At 34.6% G+C, this 25,369-nt stretch overlaps 1 protein-coding gene across 2 annotated transcripts in view; it reads right to left on the bottom strand.

Annotated features, from left to right (window-relative positions):
- The window catches only part of CNTNAP2 (contactin associated protein 2), a 1,715,168-nt gene that overhangs the window by 986,469 nt on the left and 703,330 nt on the right, over nt 1–25,369 (bottom strand). For both annotated transcript variants that reach the window (XM_045565113.1, XM_045565114.1), the window contains one exon: nt 16,096–16,243. In XM_045565113.1, coding sequence (XP_045421069.1) covers nt 16,096–16,243 — 148 coding nt within the window. The remainder of the gene's footprint in view (nt 1–16,095; nt 16,244–25,369) is intronic.

The following is a 25,369-nucleotide window of genomic DNA, read 5'->3' on the forward strand; positions in this document are numbered from 1 at the left end:
AACAACCAGATTAATATTTGATTGACGAACAGCCTTACCAAGTGGGCACATAAAACTGACCCTCACAGGTCTCTCATTAGTTGCTTTTGTGTTACTCAAAAGGGTAGCCATCCCCAGGGGGCCTGACTCGAGCAGATGCTCCCTTCACAAGAGTATAGAGTACTGAGATCTGAAACAACAGAGACTCTCTTTCCCCTGCTGTCTCTGAAGAAGCCAGCCACCCGGAGTTCCCAGCTGCAATGAAATGAATTCTGCTGGCAGGGTCTGAGCTTGCAGGAGAAGCCTCAGTCTCCATCCAGACCACAGCCTAGGCTGACACGTTGAGTGTGACATTGTGAGACCCTGAGTGGAGGACCCAGCTGAGCCGTGTACAGACACACGGTCTGTACAAAGAGTGAAATGATAAATGTCTATTTTAAGGCAGAAGTTTGAATAAATTAAAAATCTTTACCAGATATATCCACAAGTCAGAAACATTATGATACGCTGTTCAGTCTTATAATAAGAACAGCCCGTCATAAGGTAACTGCAGCTGACCAAGAGCCCTGGGAGGCAGCAATGTGTTTTGTTACCTGCGATGTTCTCATCCTGCTTTTGACAAGTAGATGTGGGATTTAAGTCCTCTCATGTCTTGGCTGTATTGGTAACAGAACTGAATGAAATAACCTGAGAACTGGCAACGATGTTCTGAAAGTTACAGTCTACTGATACCTTTAGTTCAGTTTAAAGAACTGTTATGGATCACTGACAAAACTTTTTTTCTCCCTTCTACTTGAGTAATAGGTCAACGTGACCTTTGTTGCCTTCTACATTTTGTATGTCAAGTTCCAGTTGCAGATGTCAAGGTTTTGCTCTTAGAATGCTGAATTCACTTGTAATATGCTCCCTTATAAAGCTCCCTTTCCCATTTTTCTTATGCTTTAGAATCTGGAAAGTAGATAGATATTTAAAAATATGAGTCAAGATTATGAGAAAATTGCCGCCTTTATTTTTTGAAGACCCCTGCCTTTAATGTCCACTGAAATATAAATGAAGTCAGGAGGACATTTGTAATCCTTCACACTTGTAAAAAATCAACTTAAAAATAAGTACCTGCTTTTAGCAATTTACATTTTTTGTGTACTGAGAATAGTTACTCTTTATAAAGTTCATGTCTTCAAGAAATGGGTAATAGATTTGATACACTAGTAAAACATAATTAACTGCTCATAAAATTTTAGGATATAGGGTAAATTGAACATAAAAGCAATGGAATATAAGGATAAAAATTTATCCACATGACAGACATGTGGGTTCAATTCCGTGTCTGCCACTGACTAGTCAGTTGGCAAACAACAAATTACAGTCACTCTGGATCTCACTTGTCTGGTATTTAAATATGAGAGTTGGAAAAGATTATCTTAAATTATATGTCAGAATTGTACTTCCTCAATTTCTTGAATATTTGGAACAAATAGACTTATTTAGATCACAAGTTTGTCCACAATTTGAATTTTTTCTTATTCAATATATTTCTTGACTTATAACACAAAATAGTCTCTAAGCAAAGATTTAAATGTCTGCCTTTTATTTAATAATTACTGTGTGTGAGACACTTTCAATTGAACTCTTTAATAATTAACAATCTTAAATAATAGGTATTACATTTACCTTATATTAGTAAATAGAAAACTGAGTTCAGAAAAGATCAATGACTTGTCTAAGGCTTCATAGTTAATAAGGGGGGAGCCAGAATTTGGACAAGGCTCTATAGCATAGTATATTTCTTGACTACTTGTGCCTTTCAATCCAATCTTATCTGCAAGATTTTCTACAAGAAGCAGAAATTAGAAGAAAAAAAATATACAGGACAGATTTAATTAATTTCAGAGACATTTGAGGACCCAGTGTTTTACTTTTCACTTGGGTAGATTAAACACTTTCATCAGCTTATAAGGAATCTAAGTTCTGGAAACTGCAAACTTGATGTGGGATTTACAGAGTTTTGGTTACAAAAAAATTTGTCTTTCTAGACTGAAATAAGGTCAGTCAAATGTGAAGATTTTAACATTTTTGGAGCATGGATTTATAAAGCTTTGCTGGAGATGGAGAGAATAATTTTCTCTTCTCTGCACCTCTTTCTTCTTCATTGTTCTTTATTTAAAGATATATTGACATTCAATAGGTCCCTCTCTGATCAACTGAATATGTTGTAACTGTTTATAGAAAATATACTGTACGAACTGTTAAGCTGGAGATGGGGAAGAGGTTAGGGGAGGAGACAAAGGTGGTATGTGTGCATTCAAGAGAATCCAAGCAACATTCACCTTCTGTGAAGAATGCCATGCAAAGCACAGGGAAAATGTCAAATCTCTATAGAACTGTGTGGTCAGTCAGAGCATTCTTCCACATCGTTTAGCAGCTGAGATGCTTCTCTCTCATCAAATAGCCCTCAGCCTCTTTACACAGTGGAGAGGTTTTTATGGTAGAATATGGACTTCATAGCAATATACAGAGTGTGTGGGCGCGCAGGTATTATTCTGTTCTTTTTCACAGTGTATGAAACAATTTTATGAACTATTTGTCATGAGAATTCTGATATATCAATTTAGCTGGCATGAGAATTTTAATAATCTTTTGTTAATGCTCACTCAATACATCATTACTAAAAACTCTCTGGAATTAAAAAGTAAAATGATGCATTAAACAGCATGTTATCAGTTAGTCAGCATTTTAATATAAAGAATATTAGTATTGCTACCTTAACGTGTCATTTCCAAAAGCATAAATGCTATACTTAAAAATCACTAAAGGATGTTGGTTAAAGATTGAGAACAGTGCTATTAACAGACCTTTTTTTCTTTATTCAAGACAAGGTCTTAACTTTGCCCAGGCTAGAGTGCAGTGGCATGATCATAGCTCACTACAGCCTCAAACTTCTGGGCTTAAGCAATCATGCTGGCTCAGCCTCCCAAGTAGCTAGGATTTATAGGTGTGTGTCATCATGCCTGGCTAACTTTTAAATTTATTTTTATTTTTTGTAGACATGGAGTCTGGCTGTGTAGCCCACACTGCTCTCAAACTCCTAGCCTCAAGTGAGCCTCCCACCTCAGCCTCCCAAAGTGCTGGGATTACAGGCATGAGCCACTGTGCCCAGCAACAAAAATTCATTTTTTACATTGACTGTAATGAGTTGTCCCTCTATATTTCTTTTTGTTTCTCATTTCTCTCTTTTTCAAAAGTTGCTGTAATTCTTGGCTAACTTACATACCCTTACTCCCCTATGATGTTCAAATGATCATACAGTTTTAAGAAATCCAAACCGTGACTTGATAAGAGCAATTCTCACAGTGATTTTGATGCCATTGATATGCTGAGTCCTTTTGGCAAATATACGTGCCTTTAATTCCTTATGCTCAACTCTGTGTTAATTATTAGACATTTTTGCCTTGTGTTTCTGATTCCCCCATGAATTAATTTATGATTTAAAAATAGCTAAAGCACAAACATTCTCTACTTCCCTGGGGCCAATATACTCCCCACCCCCTTCTTAGTTCCATTGGGTTTGCAACAATTCTTTTCATTATCCGGGAAAAAACTGAGATTTTCATTAGCCTCATCCTTAACTACATATTAGCAAAATGTCCACATATGTACAGGGCCCTAGCCTGTCTCTTACCTGTGGTTTCATAGTTAACCTGTAGTGTATATGGCTGAGTAACTGCTTATTTCTCGCCAACAAACTCATTTTATATTTTTGATAGATAAAACGGGGATTTATTCTTTCAAATATATTTCAAGACTATCTACTGTATGTAAGGCAGAATGCTCAGACCCAACACCCATCTATGGATTGAATTCAAATACATACGTGTCACCTTTAACATCATATAGTGGAAGAGTAGTGGACTGAGCACTAAAACCCAGTCCAACACGGTCCTACTACTAGTGCCTTGCGGGGTGGTCTCAGGGGATGCATTTCCTCTTTCAGGAAGTTCTTAGTTCTTCATCTGCAAACTTAGTGTCTGGACCAGAAAATACTCAAGAGGCCGGACACCTCTAGACATTTTCGGGCTCCACAATGCCTATCCTCTGCTCTTCTTTAAGGTTAATCATTGCAGAGAACCCCTTTTCTGAGTATTGTAAATTAATTTTTTTATCTGAAGGCAACTCCTTCTAGAAAATCATTATTACTCTGTGTTAGAATGAAGACCTCATTTTTGATGCTTAATTAATGTTTAAGGTATGTTTTCTTGTGAGGGTAAGCACAGTTGCTAGATAATAAAATTCATCTGAGAGTTGAAAACACAGGAAATAAACACAGAGTTTCAAAGTAATCCTACGTGTCATCAAAGGGAAGAAGTAGGAAATGTGAACAGCAACAATAATAATAGCTAATATTTATGAATGCTTACCTTGAACCAGCTATTGAGTTAAGCCCTTTACGTTTATTACCTAATTTAATCCCCATGACAAATCTATGGAGTAAGCATTATTACTTCCATTGTGAAGCGGCAAAGTGGGGATTTGAAAAGCTTAAGCAACCATCTCAAATCACCCATTAAGTAAACGTGGCATTTACTTTGTATTTAAACCCAAAGAGCCATCTCTTTTCATTACACCATATCCCTTATCGTACAGGATAATGTTACAGTTCAAAGTATGGTTAACACACGTAATCTCTGTACATGCATATTTTGTTCAAAACTAAAAAGTGACATTGTGAATGATTCTTCGAATTATTACTACCCTGAGCATTCTGTGTAATATTCAAACAGAGATAAGTTGTGACATATGAATCACCATAATATGGAGATACTACACTGATTCTTTTCCTATGACATTTAAAATATAGATTTTAGGTACTTTTAATGATATTAATTTTATATATATACATATCATAAAGAACAGTTTTTGAATTGTATTATTAGCATCTGAACATTAAGTAGACTAGTTTATTCAGGTAGTTTAATATTTTCTTTTAAATAAAGTAACTGTAGCTATTTTGGGATAATTGTGGGTGAACCATCAACAAGTTCCCAACTGGCTTAAGTTCTCAAGACCAGCAGAGAAGCAGCAGAGGATCACTGGCCTGGGAGCAGAAGGGAAAACAGACAGGGGCCAGTGTAAGCATCAGAACCAGTCTCTGTGGACAGATCCGTGTGTACACACGTGTGCCACTGTGTACAGACAAGTATGTACACACAATCATACAATAAGCCCCTAGAATGGAATGACATCAAGATTGACTCAGATTAAGTTTCCCAGAAGAACAGCAAGATAGGAACTTGAAATTAAAATTACTGATAAATAAAGAGATGAGAATTTTCATGCAGATCTGATTTTGTAAATTGAGGTTCAAATATTGCATATATTTAAAAATGACATTTTTGAGCAAATTATATGTATTTTCTCCATTTTTCATACTTTAGGCTGTTAACAGTTTTTAAAATTTTATTTTATAGTGGTAAGAACACATGAGATCTATACTTATGTTCAATACTTTATTATTGACTATAGGTACAATGTTGTACAGCAAATCTCTAGAACTCATTCATCTGCTTAGCTCACACTTTATGCCCACACTGCTTAGCAATTCTCCATTTCCTCTTTCTTTCCACCATTAGTCTACTCTTTGATTCTATAAATTTGACTTTTTGAGATATGTCATTTAAGTTGAATCATGCAATATTTGTTTTTCTATGATTATAGTAAAATTTGATTATTAGCAATGAAGTTATAAGATATTAGTAATGCAAAAAGTATAAAAAATAAGAGTTATCCATAATATCACATACCAGAAATAAATATAATTAGTATTTTGACACGATTTTGCATTTTTTAAAATCAAACCGTTAAGTGAAAGAGCTATTGTTCTATATTAACAATTTTATATTTTGCTTTTCTTCACCTAATATATGGCTATTTTTGTCATGAAAAATTCCTTAAATAATTTTTAGTGGCTGTTCAATATTGCTTTTTGAACCACTTCCCTTTTTGTCACAACTTTGAATTTTTTAGGAAAAAAATTAATTTGGCTATATTGTGTTCCAGTCAGGCACAGAGAAAATTTCTTTTCCAGTTGTCCTTTTGGAAGCCTTTGAGAATGAGCAACCAATAAAGAAACAAATACATCAGTGCCCTTGCTTTTACACTCACTGATGGAATGAATAAACAAAAATTTATTTTGCCCTTAGTTTTCTCATTGGTAAAGTGGAGATAATTGTTCCTAAGCTGTAGCAGTATTATGAGATTTAAACAAAGCACTTTAAGCATAATATCTGACACATAGTCAGTGATCAATAAATGCTACATACCAACTATAATTACAGTAATAATGATAATAATTATGATTATAACCATCCTTACTATGATTTTGTTATACTCTGATTTTATGCTGCCTTTAAGAGGCAATAATATACTTTGATGGAAAGAAAAAAGTTAAAGTGGCATTACTTGATATGAGGGTAAGTTACTTTGTTTCTTCAACTTTGGTTTTCTCATTTGCAAAATGGGAGTATAATTACCTATTTTTCAGCATTCATAACACACATAAATGGACATACCAGTATCAGCCAGACACACTCAATAAGTGCTAGTTATTATTCAGCTTCTAGTTCTAGTATTTCCTATCAGATATATTTCTGATTCAAGCTAGTGGGAATCACCTAACAAATGATAGCTTAGTTAACCAAATCACCATTTATTTCCTCAATTAAAAAGCAAGCATGGGGATAGTAATATTTTGAAATGTGATCCCAGCATATAAATAGAAATAAGATCATGATCAAGAGTATCTATTTTATTTACCTGTCCCCCCCCAAAAAATGTGTGTGTGTGTGTGTGTGTGTATCAAAACTCTCATATATCCCCCCACCAGTTTTGTAGTCAAGACTATTACTAAGTAACTTAATTATGTGCACCAAATTGAGAGGACTTACAGTTATTGAAATAGCTCTTTGACTTGTTCAGTTTAATTTAAAAACAATAAAAACATCAGCCAAACCAATTTAACAACATCAACTTCTAAAGCAATCGCTTGAACTTTAGATAGAACATGTTTTTACCCCGTTTACACGTTATGCCCCACCATTTACATCTCTGAATAAACATGATTGAGATGATACAGTGACTTCACCCTCAAAATCTGAAAAGCATTCGTTTGTATCATTCCATTTCTTATAACCTTCTGAGACAGGAGTAAGTGCACACAGCATTTTACATGGATTGGAAAGATCTGACTGGGATTGCTAACACATTCTACATGTCATATGATGTTAAGCGGCGTTGTGTGGTCAAGGAAAGTGTTATTACAAGTGCAAAAATGCAAAATCAAGCCCTTGCCTTTTCCTTAATTATTAGACACAGAGCCCTTTGAAGAGGAAGCTAAGAAGTAGGACAAAGCTTCTGTTTCATTTATTTGTTTATTTACTTACTTGCTCTGTTTTAGTGAAAATCAGCCTTCATGTTACACATTAAGGTTAATTTTTCTCTCAAAAGTGAATGAAGCATATGAAAACAATATAAGTTTTTAACCTATTAGCAAAGTACATTCTATAATATTTGTTATTTCTGACAGTCCATTGATACAAGTAAAATGCAAAGGAACAGCCATATAAATAATTCTCAGCTGAAACTGTGTGGAAGGTCCAGTCAATCTCGTCTTGATCCCAAACTTAAATTAACAATAAGGAAAATGTAAGATTAACCAAAGGAGAGTATAGGTTCAAACTGATCCTAGTTGAAAAGATGATACAACTAATGGCAAAAGAAAAAGGAATTGGGAATGGCTCTATATAAAATCACTTAAATTAAAAATTTTTAAAGAAATTTTGCATGCTTCTCCACGAATGGCACGGATAAAAGATATGAGAATTCAAGGGGTCATTTTTCTTTGCAACATGTATGCTATGAGTCTCATTTGTCCTGTGTCAAGTGTTAGGGGATCAGCCATCCCCATAACTCCCCCCACCCACCAACAGGATGAAGAAGAGACAATTAAACCAGAGGGACAAGCAAAGCACTGAGGGATGTGATACACACCGCTGAGTTCCCGGGGTCTTTCCTTCTTCCAGCAGACATGTGCTCTCTGGCCTACAGTAACAGGAAGGTCTCTAATAAGTATGCAGTTTATTACTGCACACAAAAGCGTGTAGGCTATGAAACATTTCCCTTTAATATCTCAATGGTCACCTAGCTCATGAGTTATTTTTCAGGGGGCCAGGATTGTAAATCAGAGATGCCTAAAACAGAGACATCCTGCTCAAACTGGGCCATAGATGAGGATTTTCTTCCTAGGAAAGATCATTATTTGAGAGTGCTTTGGGTTTCAAAATTCAGAATGTTTACAGAGAGATCAGGCCAGGTTGCCTGTCTTCTTTTTCCTCTGAGATTATTCCCCCAATAATTGTGAGTGAAGGGGAACACAGGGCAACTTCTGTAACTCCTCCCAGTCCATGGAAATAAGAATGAACGGCTGAAGAGGCTAACATGACACTGTTTTGTGCATGAGAACATATATATATTCATTTAGAAATATAAAAAATAAGTTAAGCAATGATGACAATGCTTTATAAGCCTAACTATAAAAAATCTGATACTATTCTAACAGGAATAAAATCACTTAATGTTTTAAAATAACTGATTTCTAATTGAAGCAATTTAGACTGTGAAATTTTAAAAGTCAGCATACTGATTATTTTATTATACTGTTACTTTTAATTCCTGAGGATGATAACCACATCTTAAATATTAATATTTGCTCTTCTCCCTAGTTAAGCTAATTTAAATAGGCGATAATTAAGACTAACAACACAAGAATGAAAGCCAATAAAAGAATCTTTTATATATATTTGCAGTGTTTTAAATTTTACCTCTTTCCTCATATTTAACAGGGATTATAAGTAAACTGATGATGGACCATATAACTGTAACTTAGACTTTAATACTTTCTGCAATCATCTAACATAAATAAAAATGAACATATGTGTAAAAGGTAGTTAAAATATCTCATGAAGTAAGATTACCTGAGGAAATATGCTGACTGAGACTGATAAACTTTCTTCACGAAAATGCAATGAAAGCTTGAGTTGTGTTTCTTTAGGCTGTCCTTAAATGAGTTTGTTATGAAGAAGACCAGTCACTTAAATTTTCCTATTGGACATGTGGATTGCACAATACTACTGAAATATTTTTCTTGCTAGATACCTCATTTTATATGTTCTTATAGTGAAAAATGATGGGCCAGACAATTGTATAGTCATTAGAATCCACAAAATAACATTTTCTGTGGACCATCACTATGATTATAAAAAGCCCTTGTGGAGAGATAAGAGGAAAAGAAAAATAAACAAGAGGAGAGAGGTACCAAATGTCAGAGAGGGAGCTATTGCTGCATAGGATTTCTAGGTTTGTGATCAACTCATTTATGCAAGTCACATAACCCTGTGGATTTTGGTTTCCTCATTAGTAAAATAAGGGATTGGGTTGGAAGATCTCTTGGGAAATTTTTAGCTTTGAAGTTCTTATAGAGTACACAAATGGCTCCTTTTTGTGTTAATCAAAATATCTTATTTATAAAGCATGCTGAAGCATAGTTCTCTTTCATTATTTTATTCTTCCCTTCAACCACTTACCATAATGCTGTGTATACTTTGCTTTTAATATATATACTCTTCTTGGAAAATTATTTTGTAAAAGAAACTTTAGTGTGTACAATAAAAATTATATCTTCTTTTATTCCACAAAGTATATAGTTATTCTTAACTCAGAACTGCAAACATAGGTTTAATTGCATGTTATTCTCTACCAGTGATTTCAATTTGCTTCTAAATCAACACTGTTGATTTTATATTTCAACTGAACTTTGAAAGTTCTTGAGAGTAAATTTAAATTTAGATTTTGCAGCAATATGATGTGAATCCAATTCTAAATCAGTATCTTATTAAATAATTCTTCAAACTATAAAGTAGCTACCATTTTCAACAGTTTTGCACCTAAGCAGAAAGTTATATCCGCCATGTTTTCTCATTGAACAGATTCAATAGTAACTATCTTCTAGGTAAGCAAATTAAACTGGAAAAGAAATAATTAAATGTTGATAACATGTATCCTCATAGGCATGAAAAATGAGAATATTAATTTTTTCATGCTTTAAGTATTTTTAATTGAAATGTTACCCTCAAATATTGATTTAGAAATGAGAACCATTGAGTATCCGAATTTGTCGGTAATATAATACCTTATTATCTTATAATGTTTATACCTTTAAGTTGACATTATTAAATTAAGTAAAGATCATGACACAAATGATCCAGTATATTTTTTTCACCATCTCAAAAATATCAGACTGCTGCAAAGATGATATATCAGTTGCTGCATTATCACCTCCAAGGTGAGCCACTGTTAGATATACAGGAATCATCTTTTTATTATAAAGTATTTCAACTGCAGTGCTAAGGAATTTTTTAAAGAGTTAAAGAACATTACGTATGCTTGAATCTAAGTTTGATTTCTCTTAATGGTGAGAATATTTTTGTTAACATACCAAATTTATTTATTTTTACCTATTTGTGTGAAAACTGAAGAACACAGCATATGCTACACACATAATATGCTAGCATAACAATTCAACTTTAATTACCTCTTTATCTTGTATAACTTGATATCTATTAAATCTATTTCATGTTGATTTACTTTTATTTTCACAGTAATCTGGGTATATAACCCAAAATAATTAATGAGTGGTATATTTTTCCTTTGATAAGCAATTTATATTTGTAACCATGAAGCAGCCTCATGAAATTATGGCTTAAAATAATCTTAACTAGAAATAATACAAGGTCTAGAAATATTTAAGTTGGAAAAAGAAACGCAGTTAATTGCTTTATGTGGCCTGTTGGGGTATCTATTATCACATTCAGCAATTATTTTAACATTTTTTTAGACCCCTAGAGCACTGCTCAATATGATGCCATAGAATCATGTCCTGTTCGACCAATAAAAGAATCCATACAGCCTCAAACAGTAATCAGTTTTCACTGAGGTAATAAATTATGTCTGCATTGTTTATACCTGATAATAGCTCATTTCAGCAAACATTTATTGTGTATGGAGAATCTGCTGTTTAATGAAACGCCAATGGTGAATAAGGTAACAGTTTATGCCTCCTCCCCTCACTAATGTCTTACAGTCTACTTTATTTTGGAATATTTTAATAAATATTCCGTTGGAAATATTCACACAATGTTATGGGAGTCAAGAAAAGAAAGATGTGATTCATTCTGGAATCACATTTAACAAGAGGTCTTTGTGTTAAAAATCTCATCTCAAGCAAATCTTAGATGATGAAAAAGATTCATTTAGGTGAAGGATGGTGGAGAAGGTATTCCAGTCAGAGAAAAATCTCTTGAGTGAATGCACATTAAAGGATGCATTCATGTATTTGGAAATATGAATACTTTGTATTCCTATTTGAAACATAAAATGCAACATGGAAACGACAGGATATGAGGCTCAAGAAATAGTTGGTGGGCGGGGGAAAATTATATTTTAAACTAACAGCTTGGACTTTATAGGCAATGTATTCTCTTTAAAGTATTTTAAGCACAGGTGTGATATGGTCCGATTTGCATTTTAGACTGAAAGTTAGCAAAATGCCTTACAAATGGTAGAATTCAATTAATATTAATAGGATTGATGAATCTCTGTCACAAATATATTGATCCTCCAAACCACATGCTTACTCCCATTTTAATATATGTGTATTAAAATGAGACTTATGTTGCTAATAATAACTAACTGCAAATATGAAATAAATTACACTCTCACCTCCATGTCTCTGCCTTTGAAAATGCTTTTTCTGGAATGCTTCATCACCCTAATTTCTGTTGCTTTCTAAGGTAGATGACACCTTATCCCATTATCAACATAGGTGAGGTCTCCTCTGTGACAGCATTTATCACAAAGTATTGAAACTATTACTTGTCCATCTCTTCTGCCAAACACCAGCATCCTGGATGGCAAAGCCTATGCTTTAAGTTGTTTCTAAAAGCCTGAATACAGTAAATGTTCACTGGATAAACTGAGTAAATCATAAACACAAAATAAAACTATCTGGAACTCTTCTATGTGATACAAAATTAAATATCTTATTTAAATAGGAAAACATGGGTTGACTTTCAAGAGTGATTTTTATTTTTCTGCATACCTGCACTGATCTGAACAAAAATTCTTACCAGTTTTAATGAATGCACATTGTACTGTGTTGAATAGTGTTCCCCCAAAATTCACATTTACTCCGAACCTCAAAATGTGGCCTCCTTTATAAATTGGGTCTTTGTGGATGTGATTAGTTAAGATGGGGTTATGCTGGGTTAGGGTAAGTCCTAATTCCAATGACTGGTGTCCTTATAAGAAGGTCATGGGACGGTACAGAGACCAAGACACACACAGAGGGGAGAAGGCCAGAGGTGGAGACTGAAATGATACAGCAACGAGCCAAGGAACGCCAAGGACTGCAGACCCCACCACGAGCTGGGGGAGAAACATGAAATGATCTGTCTCTGAGCTCCAGAAGGAACCAACCCTGCTTACACCTTGATTTTAAACTTCTGCCCTCCAGAACCATGACAGGATAAATCCTGCTATTCAAAGCCACAGTTTGTGGCAATTTATCACAGAGACCCCAGGAAACCAGTACATATACACCTGGCAGCATCTCTTGCCTGGGCAGAACGGGCACTGTGGGAGCCAGTCTGTGGTCCCTACAAGAGGACACTGTCATTGGAGGATGCAGATGTGCCACTGGCACAGCATCAGGAGAACCAGATTCTATCCTTCTTCTATTTCTTTTTGGCTCCTCTTCGTTTTTTTTTCTTCTCAACCTGCACCAATTTTCCACCACAATTTGCATGGGGTCATATATTTAGGTTTTATTAATTATTCATCCAAATAAAAGGCATATACAAAAACTGCTTTAGCTGTGTGTAGCCTGGTTTCCCAAGGTGCTTACCTTACTCTTAGGAAGACTCTGTGTAAAAGCTAATTTAGTATTTTTACCATCAATATTGCTTACTACTTCCATCAATAAACTGTGTTTGGCTTTTATTAATGAATGCTTGAGCAATGAAGCCATCCGTGAGTTTTAGCAAGTGTTAGAAAGAGACTTCTCCCTTTTGCTCCACCAAGTCTCTCTAGCATAGAGTAAGAAGATTAGCGTCGCTGCTGGGGGAGACAGCTTACTGAGTCAAAAGACGTGAGACATACTGCTAAGTTTCAAAAATAACAGCATGCACTTGTTTCAACTAAACTTGAGGGAAAACCAAATGTAGAGGGAGCAGAATAATTTAAAATGAGTTTAGATTTACTGAAGCTGGAATTCATATTATATTCAAAGCAAGTCAGGAAGGAAATCGAAACAATAGAAACCCTAAAGGCTTCAAAAAGCAGTGGCCTGGAACTAAACTCCACCTGGAACAGAGTGAACATCTTACTGCAACCTTGAGAAGTAACTAATTTCTCAGATGACAAAATGATCATGGAAGGACTGCACAGAGGAAATACAATGAACACAAGGGGAACTGCAATAGGCACACGCTCAAACAGAAACAGGGCTCATATTACAATTTTTCCCTCTCTAGACCTTCTGGCAAACTTCGAAATAAAAGAAGCCCCATGCCCTAACCTGCAGGTTTAAGATAAATCCCAGATAACCCTCTGAGGTGGTTCCAGAAAGAGTAGGCGTGATCAAAGCCACATTTCTCCTTGCTGAGGAGGAAAAAACACAGTACTGCTATTGCCTAGGAGAGCAAAATAGAAGGGTGTATCGAATCTACATTTCCCTATTCAAACACACATGATTCTCTTTCTCACTGAAAAATCAAACAAGCCATTGAGACAACAGTTCACTAAGTTCAAGAACAAACAGAGGGTCATCTTCCAAGGGCTCACTCTAGTCTGAACTGCAGTATAGAGAATTTAAATCAAAGTAACTCTTGGACAGTTGTCCATGACAAATATGCTTAACAAATCTTTTTCTTATTACAGACATGCATTTTTTTGGAAAAGAGATAAATGTAATTTACATTCTTCAAAAATAGTAAAATGCAAATATAATCTGGACATTTGGCGTGTACTATGGTTTGAATGTGTTCCTCAAAGTTCATGTGTTGGAAACTTAATCCCCAATGCAACAGTGTGGAAAGGCAAGGCCTTTAAAAGAGGTGATTAGGTCATGAATGGATTAATGCAATTATCTTGAGAGTAGGTTAAATATCACGGGAAAGCATTCCTCATAAAAGATGAATTTGGTCCCCTTTCTTCCGACTTTTTTTCTCTCTCTTATTTGCCCTTCCACCTTCTGTCATGGGATGATGCAGCAAGAAGGCCCTCACCAGATGGGGTCCCACTGATCTTGAACTTTCCAGCCTCCAGGTCTGTAAGAAGTAAGTCTCTGTTCTTCATAAATTACCCAGTCTTGGGTAGTTTCTCATAGGAGCAGAACATGCACTAAGAGAGCTAGAAAGACTAAGTGGTTAGGAAGATGACTAGTCATTGTATTTTTGACTGTAAAAGGTTTCCAGGATGATTAAATTGTTGTTTTCAAAACTAAGAAAAAAGCAGACGTTAACATTTTAAAAATAAATGTTATGTGCTCTTTAGATAATAAAAGGGCATGGAAGAAAAACATCAAGAAGATGTTTTGGTTTCTCTAAGCTGCACTGTCCAATATGGTAACCAGTAGTGACACTATTTAAAATCAAATTCAAATGAATTAAAAGGAAGAGATTTCTTGCAAAAAGCTGGCATCCCAATTTCCCTCCCTGTCCATACCCAGCATCCCTACCTTCCACAGCCAATTGAAAGAACAGGAAGAAAAATTTCCTGAGAGGAAGAAAATTATTTTACTGGGGAATTCATACTCTGAAGCCAGTGTTTTCAAAACATGTGTTTGAAGATTGAATTTATGATATCTAGAAGTCTCAAAAAACAAGAACAACTGGAGATAGACTTTAAAGCAATTCTGTGTTGATATTTCCTTCACAGAAGCAAATAAGCAAAGATAAGTCCTCTCTAGATGAATCTACCCTCAACCTTGGCCTGAAAGAAACTCCAGAGCTAAAGTTTTGAAAAAATTAAGGTCACAGTCAAGAAGATGGATAAGCATGAAGATGAGGATAAAAAGGATAGGCAGACAAGAAGGATAGGAAGAAGAGGGAGGAGAAGAAGAACAAGGAGGAGGAAGAGAAAAAGAAGAAAACAGTACCACTGGCAAAAAATGAGTAGAAATAGATAGCAGAATTATAATCCCTAAAAATCCATATGTTGGATCATTAGATATATGTATAATGTATTTAATAAATAAAAAAGGGAGGTTTAAAATACAATTAAGGGAAAAGAAACTCTTTAGGTGGCCATGCATATTTGAAAAAGCAACAAATAAAATTTGTTGAAAGATATAATGAAAAGGACTTTAAAACTCAGTGGTTGGCTTTAATTTAAGAACAGGCATAGCTGACGAGAGACTTAGTGAACTGGAAATGTATGTAACCTGAGCTTTTGTACCCCCTCCATGATGAGCTGAAACAAAAAAGACAAAAAAAAAAAAAAAAAAGACTTACTATTATGACCCTGGTCCACCCAAATTATAAACTACAGTGGATTATGTGTGAATAAATTAAGAGATCTAGATTTTAATAATAAAACCATTTTATAGCGGCAGTAAAAAAAAAAAAAAAAAGAATGTATCCAAAATCCATCATAAAAAACCAAAAAGATGGATAATATAGGTTTCTCATTTTTAAATATTTCATAAGACTTTAAGCAATTTAATTAATAAGCTTTGTTGTTTTAGTCTATTGAACAAAAAATTTGCTTTCCAAATCTTTTACTTAACGTATAGTTAGAATTTTCTTACATGTTTGTGTGTCTGTAGTATACATTTACAAAATACAAATAGAAAAACAACCTTTTATTTTATATATACATATATATAAAATATAAAATAAAAGGTAGTCTATTGTCAGAGAAAGTAATGTTAAATAATTTTAAGAAACATACTACTGCTTAAATGAAAATGACAAAACCTGCCACAGATTTGAACAATAGGATACTCACAGTAAGAACAGCCATAGACTTCAATTCTGAGCCCAATGCGGCCCTCTCCGTTCCAATCCAGAGGCACGATGCGCACATAGCGGGCAATGATCGGATGCTGTAAGTCATGCCGGACCACACTATCAGAGTTGATGTTTCCAGGAAATGCCTGGAAAAAGAAATGGAATTTTAAAAATTGGGGGAAAAATACTTTAGAAACAACCATGGTCTCTACATGCTAGAATAAACACAAATCTCCTTACCCAACGGAAGATTTTTTATATTCTTATACTATAAACAATTTGAAAAAACTTTATTCACTCCCTTTATTTAAAAATAAGTCCTCTTTCTTCAAAAAAAAAAAAAAAAAAGAAGATAAAAATAAGTCCAGTCATAAGTGGGAAATGGGCCAGAGTTTCTATGGAGTCTTTCATTTGGGTAAATATACGTTAAAAGAATGAAACACTATATGGCACCCACTGTAGCATCCCATAAATATTTAAATTATGAATTCTAGTATTTTGCATTTAAGTTACACAATAAACATGATTTTACAGAATCCAACCATAGTGCTTTTTAAAAATCTGCATATTATCTTCACATACAACCATTAGAAATCTAAGATAATATTTTAATATCAGTTAGATAAGGAGAACAATTGAACATGTGAAGAGGTCAGCGTTTTCTGCCTTTTATTGGAATAGACACATTTAGTGAGTTTGTTCAGTGGGTCAGAGACATGTTAATTCCATTTTTCTCATTATAGAAGATTGTGTCAAAAGAGTAATTATCCATGAATCTTATCTGATACTGACAGCTCACATGGTCTTTTTTTTTTTCCCCCAAGGAGAACAAATGGATTTTCTTTGGGCATACATAACACTGATTCAACTAGCATTTATACACTATCTATTGCATTGTAAGTGTGGAGCAAGACAATACGGGAAATGCAGGGATGTGTGGAGACACAGACTCTACCTCAAAATGATCACCGTCTGATTAGTAATAACAGGGAAAATTCAAGTATAAAATTATAATCCAAGGGAGATTTAAAGAAAGAGATATAAATCAAATTAATGAGAGCTTGTGCTATTTTAAACACATCAGCTATTTTAACTCGGTATGTGCATTCTAGCTGTCCCTATTTAGATAACTTGAATTTTTAACACTATATTCTGCATATTATTTTTATATTTGTTTAAATTATCTCATAAGCACAGAAAAATTTAGAAGAAGACTATTTTTTAAACCATAAAAGACATAACATAGGCACTATTTACATAGCTAGTCTGCTGTATTCTTGACTTGAGAAATCAAATTTACTTCTATATAAAACTAGAAGGTTTATATTTTTAAAAAATTATCTTTAATAATAATTTTAAAAGGTATAATATTAATAAGAATCAAAGAAAGATGTCTTTTTTGTATAGGTTATATAATTTATTTTCTTTTTCATTTCAGAGTATTACAGGGGTACAAATGCTTTTGTTACATAAATTGCCTTTGTACCACCTGACAAGCATGCCCATCCCCTAGACAATGCACACCACATCTGTTAGGTATGAATTTATCCATCCCTTCCTCCCACTCCCACCTACCTGACACCTGATGAATGTTACTTCCCATATGTGTACATTAGTTTTGATCAATTAGTACCAATTTAATGGTGAGCACATATGGTGCTTGTTTTTCCATTCTTGTGATACTTCACTTAGTAGAATGGGCAGCAGTTCCATCCAAGATAACAGAATAGGTAGTTCATCACTTTTTTATTGCTAAGTAGTACTCCATGGTATACATATACCACATTTTATTAATACACTCATTTACTGAGGGGCACTTGGCCTGTTTGCACATACTTGAAACTGTGAATTGTGCTGCTATAAACATCTGAGTGCAGATGTCTTTTTTATAGAATGTCTTTTTTTTCCTTTTAGTAAATACCCGGTACTGGAATTGCTGGATCAAAGGGTAGCTCTACTTTCAGTTCTTTGAGGTATCTCCATACTACTTTCCATTGAGGTTGTACTAGTTTGCTGACCAGCAGTGTATGAGTGTTCCTATCTATCCGCATCCACACCAGCATTTGTTGTTTTGGGACTTTGTGATAAAAGCTATTCTCACTAGAGTTAAAGGATATCTCATCATGGTTTTGATTTGCATTTCCCTGATGATTAGAGACGTTAAGCATTTTTTCGTATGTTTGTCTGTCTTCTTTTGAAAAGTTTCTGTTCATGTCTTTTGCCCACTTTTTAATGGGGTTGTTTGATTTTTTCTTGTTGATTTTCCCGAGTTCTATATAGATTCTAGTTATCAGCCCTTTATCAGATGATGCTTTTAATAAAAAGGATAGAATAGCATCATAATGGAAGGCACTGGTTTAAGTTCACACAAGCATCATAACAGCAAATTTGTAGAAGAATGTTCCTCAACTTGCATTCCCTGGTTAAACTCCTAGTCTCACTAATAGAAAATGCATAATGTAAGGCCTAGTAATTATGAGGAGTGTGTTGAAATATTTCCCTTGCATTTAAATGGTTTTATATAACCTTTACTTGATCTCAGAAATCCTAATGGGCAATATTTACTCTATACCAAGTTCAATTATATGTTTTGAAAATTAAAATGCTCTTCAGGGATGATTCCTGTTGTGCTCTTTTTGGTTTTCTTCAATGAGCTGCATACTACTATCTTTTTAAAAATAGCCACACCTTTCTTCAATCATTCATGAGACAAAGCTATTTGAGCAGTAGGTCTTGAATTTTAACATTTACTAGAGCATCCTCTTTGCATCTTGGTGACACAATTTCATCAAGAAAAACATTTAGAGAAGGTTTTTTCTTTCTTTTTAGATACTTTTCCAGCTAGCTTTTAGATTTACAAAGAATCCACAAATCTAAATAAGAATTCTATCAAACCAAGGCTGCATTTTAACATCACTATAGTTTTTTTTTTTAAATTTCAACTGCAAGAACAATGAGAAGCCCTGACCAAAGTCACCTAAGTAAAATCCATACTTACATATATGTTAATGTAAAATTTATGACCTTAAATAACACTCAAGAAAAGCCACCAAACAATTTTAACTTGAGGATGATATACTTTGCATTTTGCTAGGTTTCATAAGAATATTAAAACAAAAACAAAGAACTCTCCTGGAACACTGTTTATGAGACATTTGCAATCTTATGAGGCCTAAAATAAAATATGAAAAGATATTGCAAAAGGCAGCATTAAAAGGAACAACGGAAATGCATGATGCAACCAGTAATTTCACTTATATTTGGAGTTCTATGAAGGCTATGCAATCAGGCAGACTCTGCAGACAGAGCTCAGCTGCGTAGGAAGACAGAAAGGGCGGAGGGTACAGTGGGAACAGGTGAAGCCTGTCATAAAGACGAAACGTGGACCTGGGGCTTGGGACCCAGTGTCCAGTTCTACTCTTGATGAAATTTTGCCCTGTATGGGTAAACTTCTCTGGGACTTATCTTTTTTTATTCCTTCCTCCATATGTCTCACACAAAAAGACTTGAGGAGCTTATTTGTAAAATCCATTTTTGAAATAAAATTGTGGATGGAGAGGTTGAGGCTAGAGCAAGGAAGGCCCGTGGGTGGTGATCAAGCTGCAGACCTCACCGTAAGTGTGCCGGAAGGAAACCCATTGGGGAGTCTCAAGAGTGAAAGTTACACAAGTGGTAATTCTTAAGATCCCCCTTCCAAAATAAAGGGAAATTTTTAGGAGACTAGCAGAAGACAATAGCATAACATAAAATATGGAATAATCTGGTAGCACTTGCTCCAGAGGAGTGAGGTGGTTTAGGGAGGAAAGAGGAACATTGGTGTGGCATGAAAGCTGCGGAAGAGCATCAAGACACCTGGCACTGCCCCATCACCAGTGCAAGGCGTGTGGAAGGAAAGCAAAGCCAACTGCAGAATGGAGGCTCTCTTCCCACTGAGCTTCTGTTGGCCATGTCACTATTACAAAGCAATGGAAGTCACAGAAAGACAAAGTAGGCACATCTGTAATGACGTCATTTAAGAATCTAAATCCAAATTATAAGAAACGACAGTGATCTAGCACCTCTTATATTTTCCTGGATAGAGCTTTAGCCCATCCTCCGAAGTGAGGTATCACAAGAACGGAATAGGCTCCACATGTACTCGCCATCAAATTGGCACTAACTGATCAACACTGTGGTGCTCACACAGTAGTCATGTTCTCCAAGGATCAGGGGGTTGGGGGGTAAACTCACAGCTAACGGACACGGTGAGCGTTGCAGAGAGGAAGGGCATGCCTCTAATCCTTGCTTGGGTGAGGCAAAGTCATAAAATATAACCAAAATGTTTGTACCCTTATAATATCCTGAAATAAAAAAATAAAAATAAATAAAAAAAAGAATCTAAATCCAGAGTTTGCTGAAGTGGTTTTTGATTACTTGACCTGTTTCCTCATGTGTCTGTTTTTGAACAACTCAAGTATTGACTAATACAAAAATATTTTAAGGAAAAGATAATTAGTGGAGATGTGGGTATGTCGCAGTTGAGATTTCACCACCAAATTAAATGGTAGCGTAAAGAACTGCAGACATTTACAATAACAGCGTCTTATCTAAGGTTAGCTTTGCAGAGAGGGTAAATTTATTATGTATGAACAAGTGTATGTTATATGATATTAATATTTTCTTCAAGATTCAGAGCATCAATAGATTGTCCTTTTTGCACTTCTTTTCATATCCAAGCATACTGAGATTTAAGACATTTTCCTAATTGAAGATTTTAAACATTTCAAAAGAATGGCATAGCACTACCATTCATTATCTTGAATATAAAGGTATAAATACATGTAAAATGTCTCCATAAAAAGCAATATTGGGAAAAGTTAAGAAACATAGAAGGAGGTATAGCCACGGATTTAATAAAAACAAGGTCTAACATTTATATATCAGTTTATTATTTAAAGGGTTCTAGTGTACTCTGTATTATTTGTGCCCCAGAGAAAACTTTAAATTTGACAGAGAGGCTTTTTTTCCAAATTAGGAAACTTGGACCCAGAGAGGTTGGATGACTAGATGCTGAATGCCTAGTGAGGGCAAGCCAGGGACAAAGTGACAAGCTTCTTCCACTCTCCTTAGTTGAGAATCAAATTTTCAGCTGGAAATAAAGATTTTCCACTTAGGCACAATACATCATATTTTTGATATTACATATTTGAATATCAAATTTAAAGGTTGATAGGTAATTTTTACTATACCGCATTTTGGGCACACATTTTATGTCTGGCCTATTTATTAGACAGTATATCAAGCCTGCATATTTTACCTCTCTCTTCATTTATAGATCTACAAATTCTGACAAAATCAACATTTTCTTTACTCATATATTCTTCCAAATCATGCTTCTATTGTGGTTGTTAGCACCCAAAGCTCCTCTGAAGTTTTAATATAAGTAATTAAAAAGTTTGAATGACAGTGTTTACTGAAAGAAAAGAAAGATTGGTCAGCTATAGTGCATGTCATTTCAGTAGTCATGACTAAACTGCCATAGGTCTTGAAAAGCAGCATTATTTTCATGTAATTTGACTCTTTTTTACAGTAACTTGCAGATTTTCACATAGACGTGAAAAGGAAAAACTCAAGATATACAGCTGATTTTTATCAAAACCTTTAAAATTTGAAAATCTGTATCACAAACTGAAAAATTAAAATTAATTTGAATCTTTCTTATACAGAACAATACTCTTCCTAATTCTTCATTTAGACAAATATTACACAATAATAAGCACTTTGCAGATACATGAAAATGCCAACCAAATTTATTGTTGAAAGACTGAAAAATCAATTTACAGCTTGTGACTTTCATGTTGCTATTAAATCTCCCTTAGTATTTGAGATTTATATATATATTCTTAGAAGAATAAGAGTTATTATTGCTCCTATTATTATTAAACAGCATTTATACATCTCACAAAGCTTTATGTTCATTAAAGTTAACACCAATAAAATAAAATGTTAACACTATGGTGCTACTTTTAGAGTTTCTGTCCTATAAATTGCACAAAGATACAGCAAAGAGTTAGAATTTTTTATCATAATAAGTCATCCACAATGTTAATTTTAGAATAAGCTAAACATCACCAAAGTTTTAATAATTAAAAATTACTCATCATGTGCACTAAATATTTCTTCTAGCCCAGACAACAGTACAGATTGTCTAAGGAGGGATTTTCTGTAAAGTGCCAGATAGTAAATATTTTAGGCTTTGCAGGCTTCATGTCTCTCTGCCCCATATCATTCTCTTTTTTTTTTCCCCCTTTTTTTTTAACAACACCTGAGAAATTTAAAATCTATTCTTAGCTCACAAATTTTTTAAGAACAAGCATGGACTATAGTTTGCCCACAGGCTACAGTTTGCCAGGCCCTGGTCTATGAGGGTCTTTGAAATTACTAATTCCTCTTCTCAATTCAGATAGGATGCAAAAGTCTAAAATCATTGGAAGATTTTCCAGGCTTTACATGGCATTTAAAAACCAGTAAACTTTGGAGAAACATTTTGTAAGCCCTTGGAGCCTATAATTTATCAGGCGGTAGGAAAATACATAAGGATTTAGAAGTACACTACGTGTGATGCATGAGCTAACATTTTCCCCTCAAATTTTCAATTATGGGGTCTGAAGTGTAACTTATGAAGTATTTTATGCAGAGAGTAAGTATATTTAGTCCTCACTAAAACCTCACTCTTCAGTAGACCTTATATAAAAGATTACAAGCTCCTGTAGCAAAGGCATGAGACTATATCTTAGTGTGAAAGTTTTGCTTAAGACTAAAAAAAAGTGCCTAAAACACTTAGCTATTGTGTAAGTAAACCTAGGAAGAGCTTTTAGTATCTCTGACAACAGTCTCATAAGTGAGAAATTGCACGAAGAAAACAACATGAATATTTCCTAAAGTGAGAAATTTTATTTTCTTAAAATATAGAAATGTCACTGCTCGCATTAAAACACATATTGATTATTCTTTAAGTAAACGTCATAAACCTGTGATCACTATAATCACTTCTCTTTAAGTAAAATTTTATTTCTTGCTGGATTTTAGATTTTATTTTCCCCATGCTAGCAACTTACATCAACATGTGGAAATAGATTTTCCATTTTGCAACTTGATGTGAGTTTTTAGGACTAGTTATACCCCCTGCTGGAGCAGGAAGGAAAGAAGAACCTTCGTAAAGCACTGTATCTGTTACACTCCCAGTCTGGTCTCTTCACCCAGAGTAGAGAGCTCACCATCTTTGTCTGGCTGGATACACATGTCCTTCCTGCAGGGCTCAGCTCAGACAGCACTTCCTGTCAGTAGGGACCTTCCCTGACCTCCACCTTCAATCCCCCATCATTCAGTAGGGTATCTCAGAGCATCCTATTTTTTTTTTATTTCTTTGACTTCATTGCAATTACTTTATTATGTTCTTTATTATCTACCTGTTTCAGAAGCAAGTAAATTAGTTTTGAAGTTTGAGACCATGCATCCTTAGTTCCTCTGTATGTGATGCCCCTAGCACAGTGGTTAGTGGCCAATAAACTTGATTACATAAATGAATATAAATGTACATTCCCAAACTCCCAACCATTTACATTTCATAGGTTCTTGTTATTTCTGGACATATCAAAAACCAGTTTAGATACCATTTATAGTTAAAAACCATATGTTTGATAATATCTTACAGGGAAAAAAAATAGAACATGCAAGTCTGTCTCAAAAAGATACCAGGGTAAGGAAAAAAGTTTTCCCAGAAGTATGGAGATGTCATTATAATTATGCAAAATGTCTGGGAATCTCAGAAATCAAGGGATAAAAAGAAAACAATCATGTAAACCTTAGGGGAGAAGTGCTAGGAGTGATGAGAAAATTATCCCCCTTTCCATCAAATTTAGGTTGTTCACACAGATAACTCACTTGAATTCTGCCAAAAATATACCCATTTTTGATTACAAAACCATGACAAACATTATGGGACAAATGTCCCACATATATATATATGTGCAGCAATACTCTTTCTGGACACTGTTGCTTTGACCCAATTAAATACATCTTGTCTTTTTAATTTTTTCACCACTATTTTACTGTAAGCATTAATTAATTAAGAACAGCATTATTTTGTAAACAAGAATTTGACTTTGAAAAACAGTAAAGTAAAATCTAAAAAATCTGGTTCTTGAATCTTTACCTTTATTTTTTATGAGGATGACATGATGATGGTGTTCAGTAAGTTCTATCATTTGTGCTCATTTGCTCTCAGCCTACCCAACAGGTGGCCTATATTTTTGATGGCTTCATTGCCTCCCATAGTTTATTTCTCTCCAAACTAAGTCTCTGGCCTAAGAATCTTGGATTCTTCTCTTCCTCTCTTCCCTCTTTCTCTCCCTCTTTCTCCCTCTTCCTTCCTTCCATTCATCCTTCCTTCCTCTCTCTTTTCTCTCTCTCTCTCCTTCCTTCCTTCTTTCCTTCCTTCCCTTCTTTTTTCCTTCTTTCTAGTAATTTAACATAATACATGTTTGCTTTTTGCTCACGTCACATTTCAGTATGGAAAGAAGGCAGCAGAGGAGCTCTGTTCCACATGATCATTCAGGGACCCAGGCTCACTTTATCTGGTTCTCAAGTCCACCACAGAAATAAAAGAGAAACATGGAGGAATGTACTTAGATGTTTATGGCTGGAGTAGATGTAGAGGATATCACCTGTGCAAACGTTCCATTGATCATGTACCTCATCGGTCTTTACCTTAGTGCCCACGAGTCTGGGAAATGTATCACAGAAGGGGAGTGAAACAGGTTTGATTAACCCATAGTGGGGTTACATGATACTCACGCATTTTTGAAAATCTGTGCTTGTCTATACCATAGCACTTATTATACTGAATAGTAAAATTATATATGTTCAACTTTTTGGTCTCTCAACTAAATTTCAGACTGTGTAGGGAAAGATATGTCATTTTAAAAAATTAATAATAGTTTTAATACAGTGAACTGCAAAGATCTTAAGTGTGTAGTTTGATCAGTTTTGAGAAATGCATTCACCTGTGCAGTCCCCATCCACTTTCAAGATATAGAACCTTTCTAATACTCTGGAAATTTCCCTTACCAATCCCCTCAGTCAATACGCTTCTCAATTAATACCACTCCCCACTCTATGCAGCCACTGTTCTGATTTCTATTATCAAAGCTAAACTTTGCCTTTTCTTGAAATTCTTAACAAAGGAATTAAACTCTGCTGGCTTCTTTTACTCAGAATAATACTGTTCAGGT

Source organism: Lemur catta, chromosome 11 (assembly GCF_020740605.2).
Source record: "Lemur catta isolate mLemCat1 chromosome 11, mLemCat1.pri, whole genome shotgun sequence".
Taxonomy (NCBI): Eukaryota; Metazoa; Chordata; class Mammalia; order Primates; family Lemuridae; genus Lemur; species Lemur catta.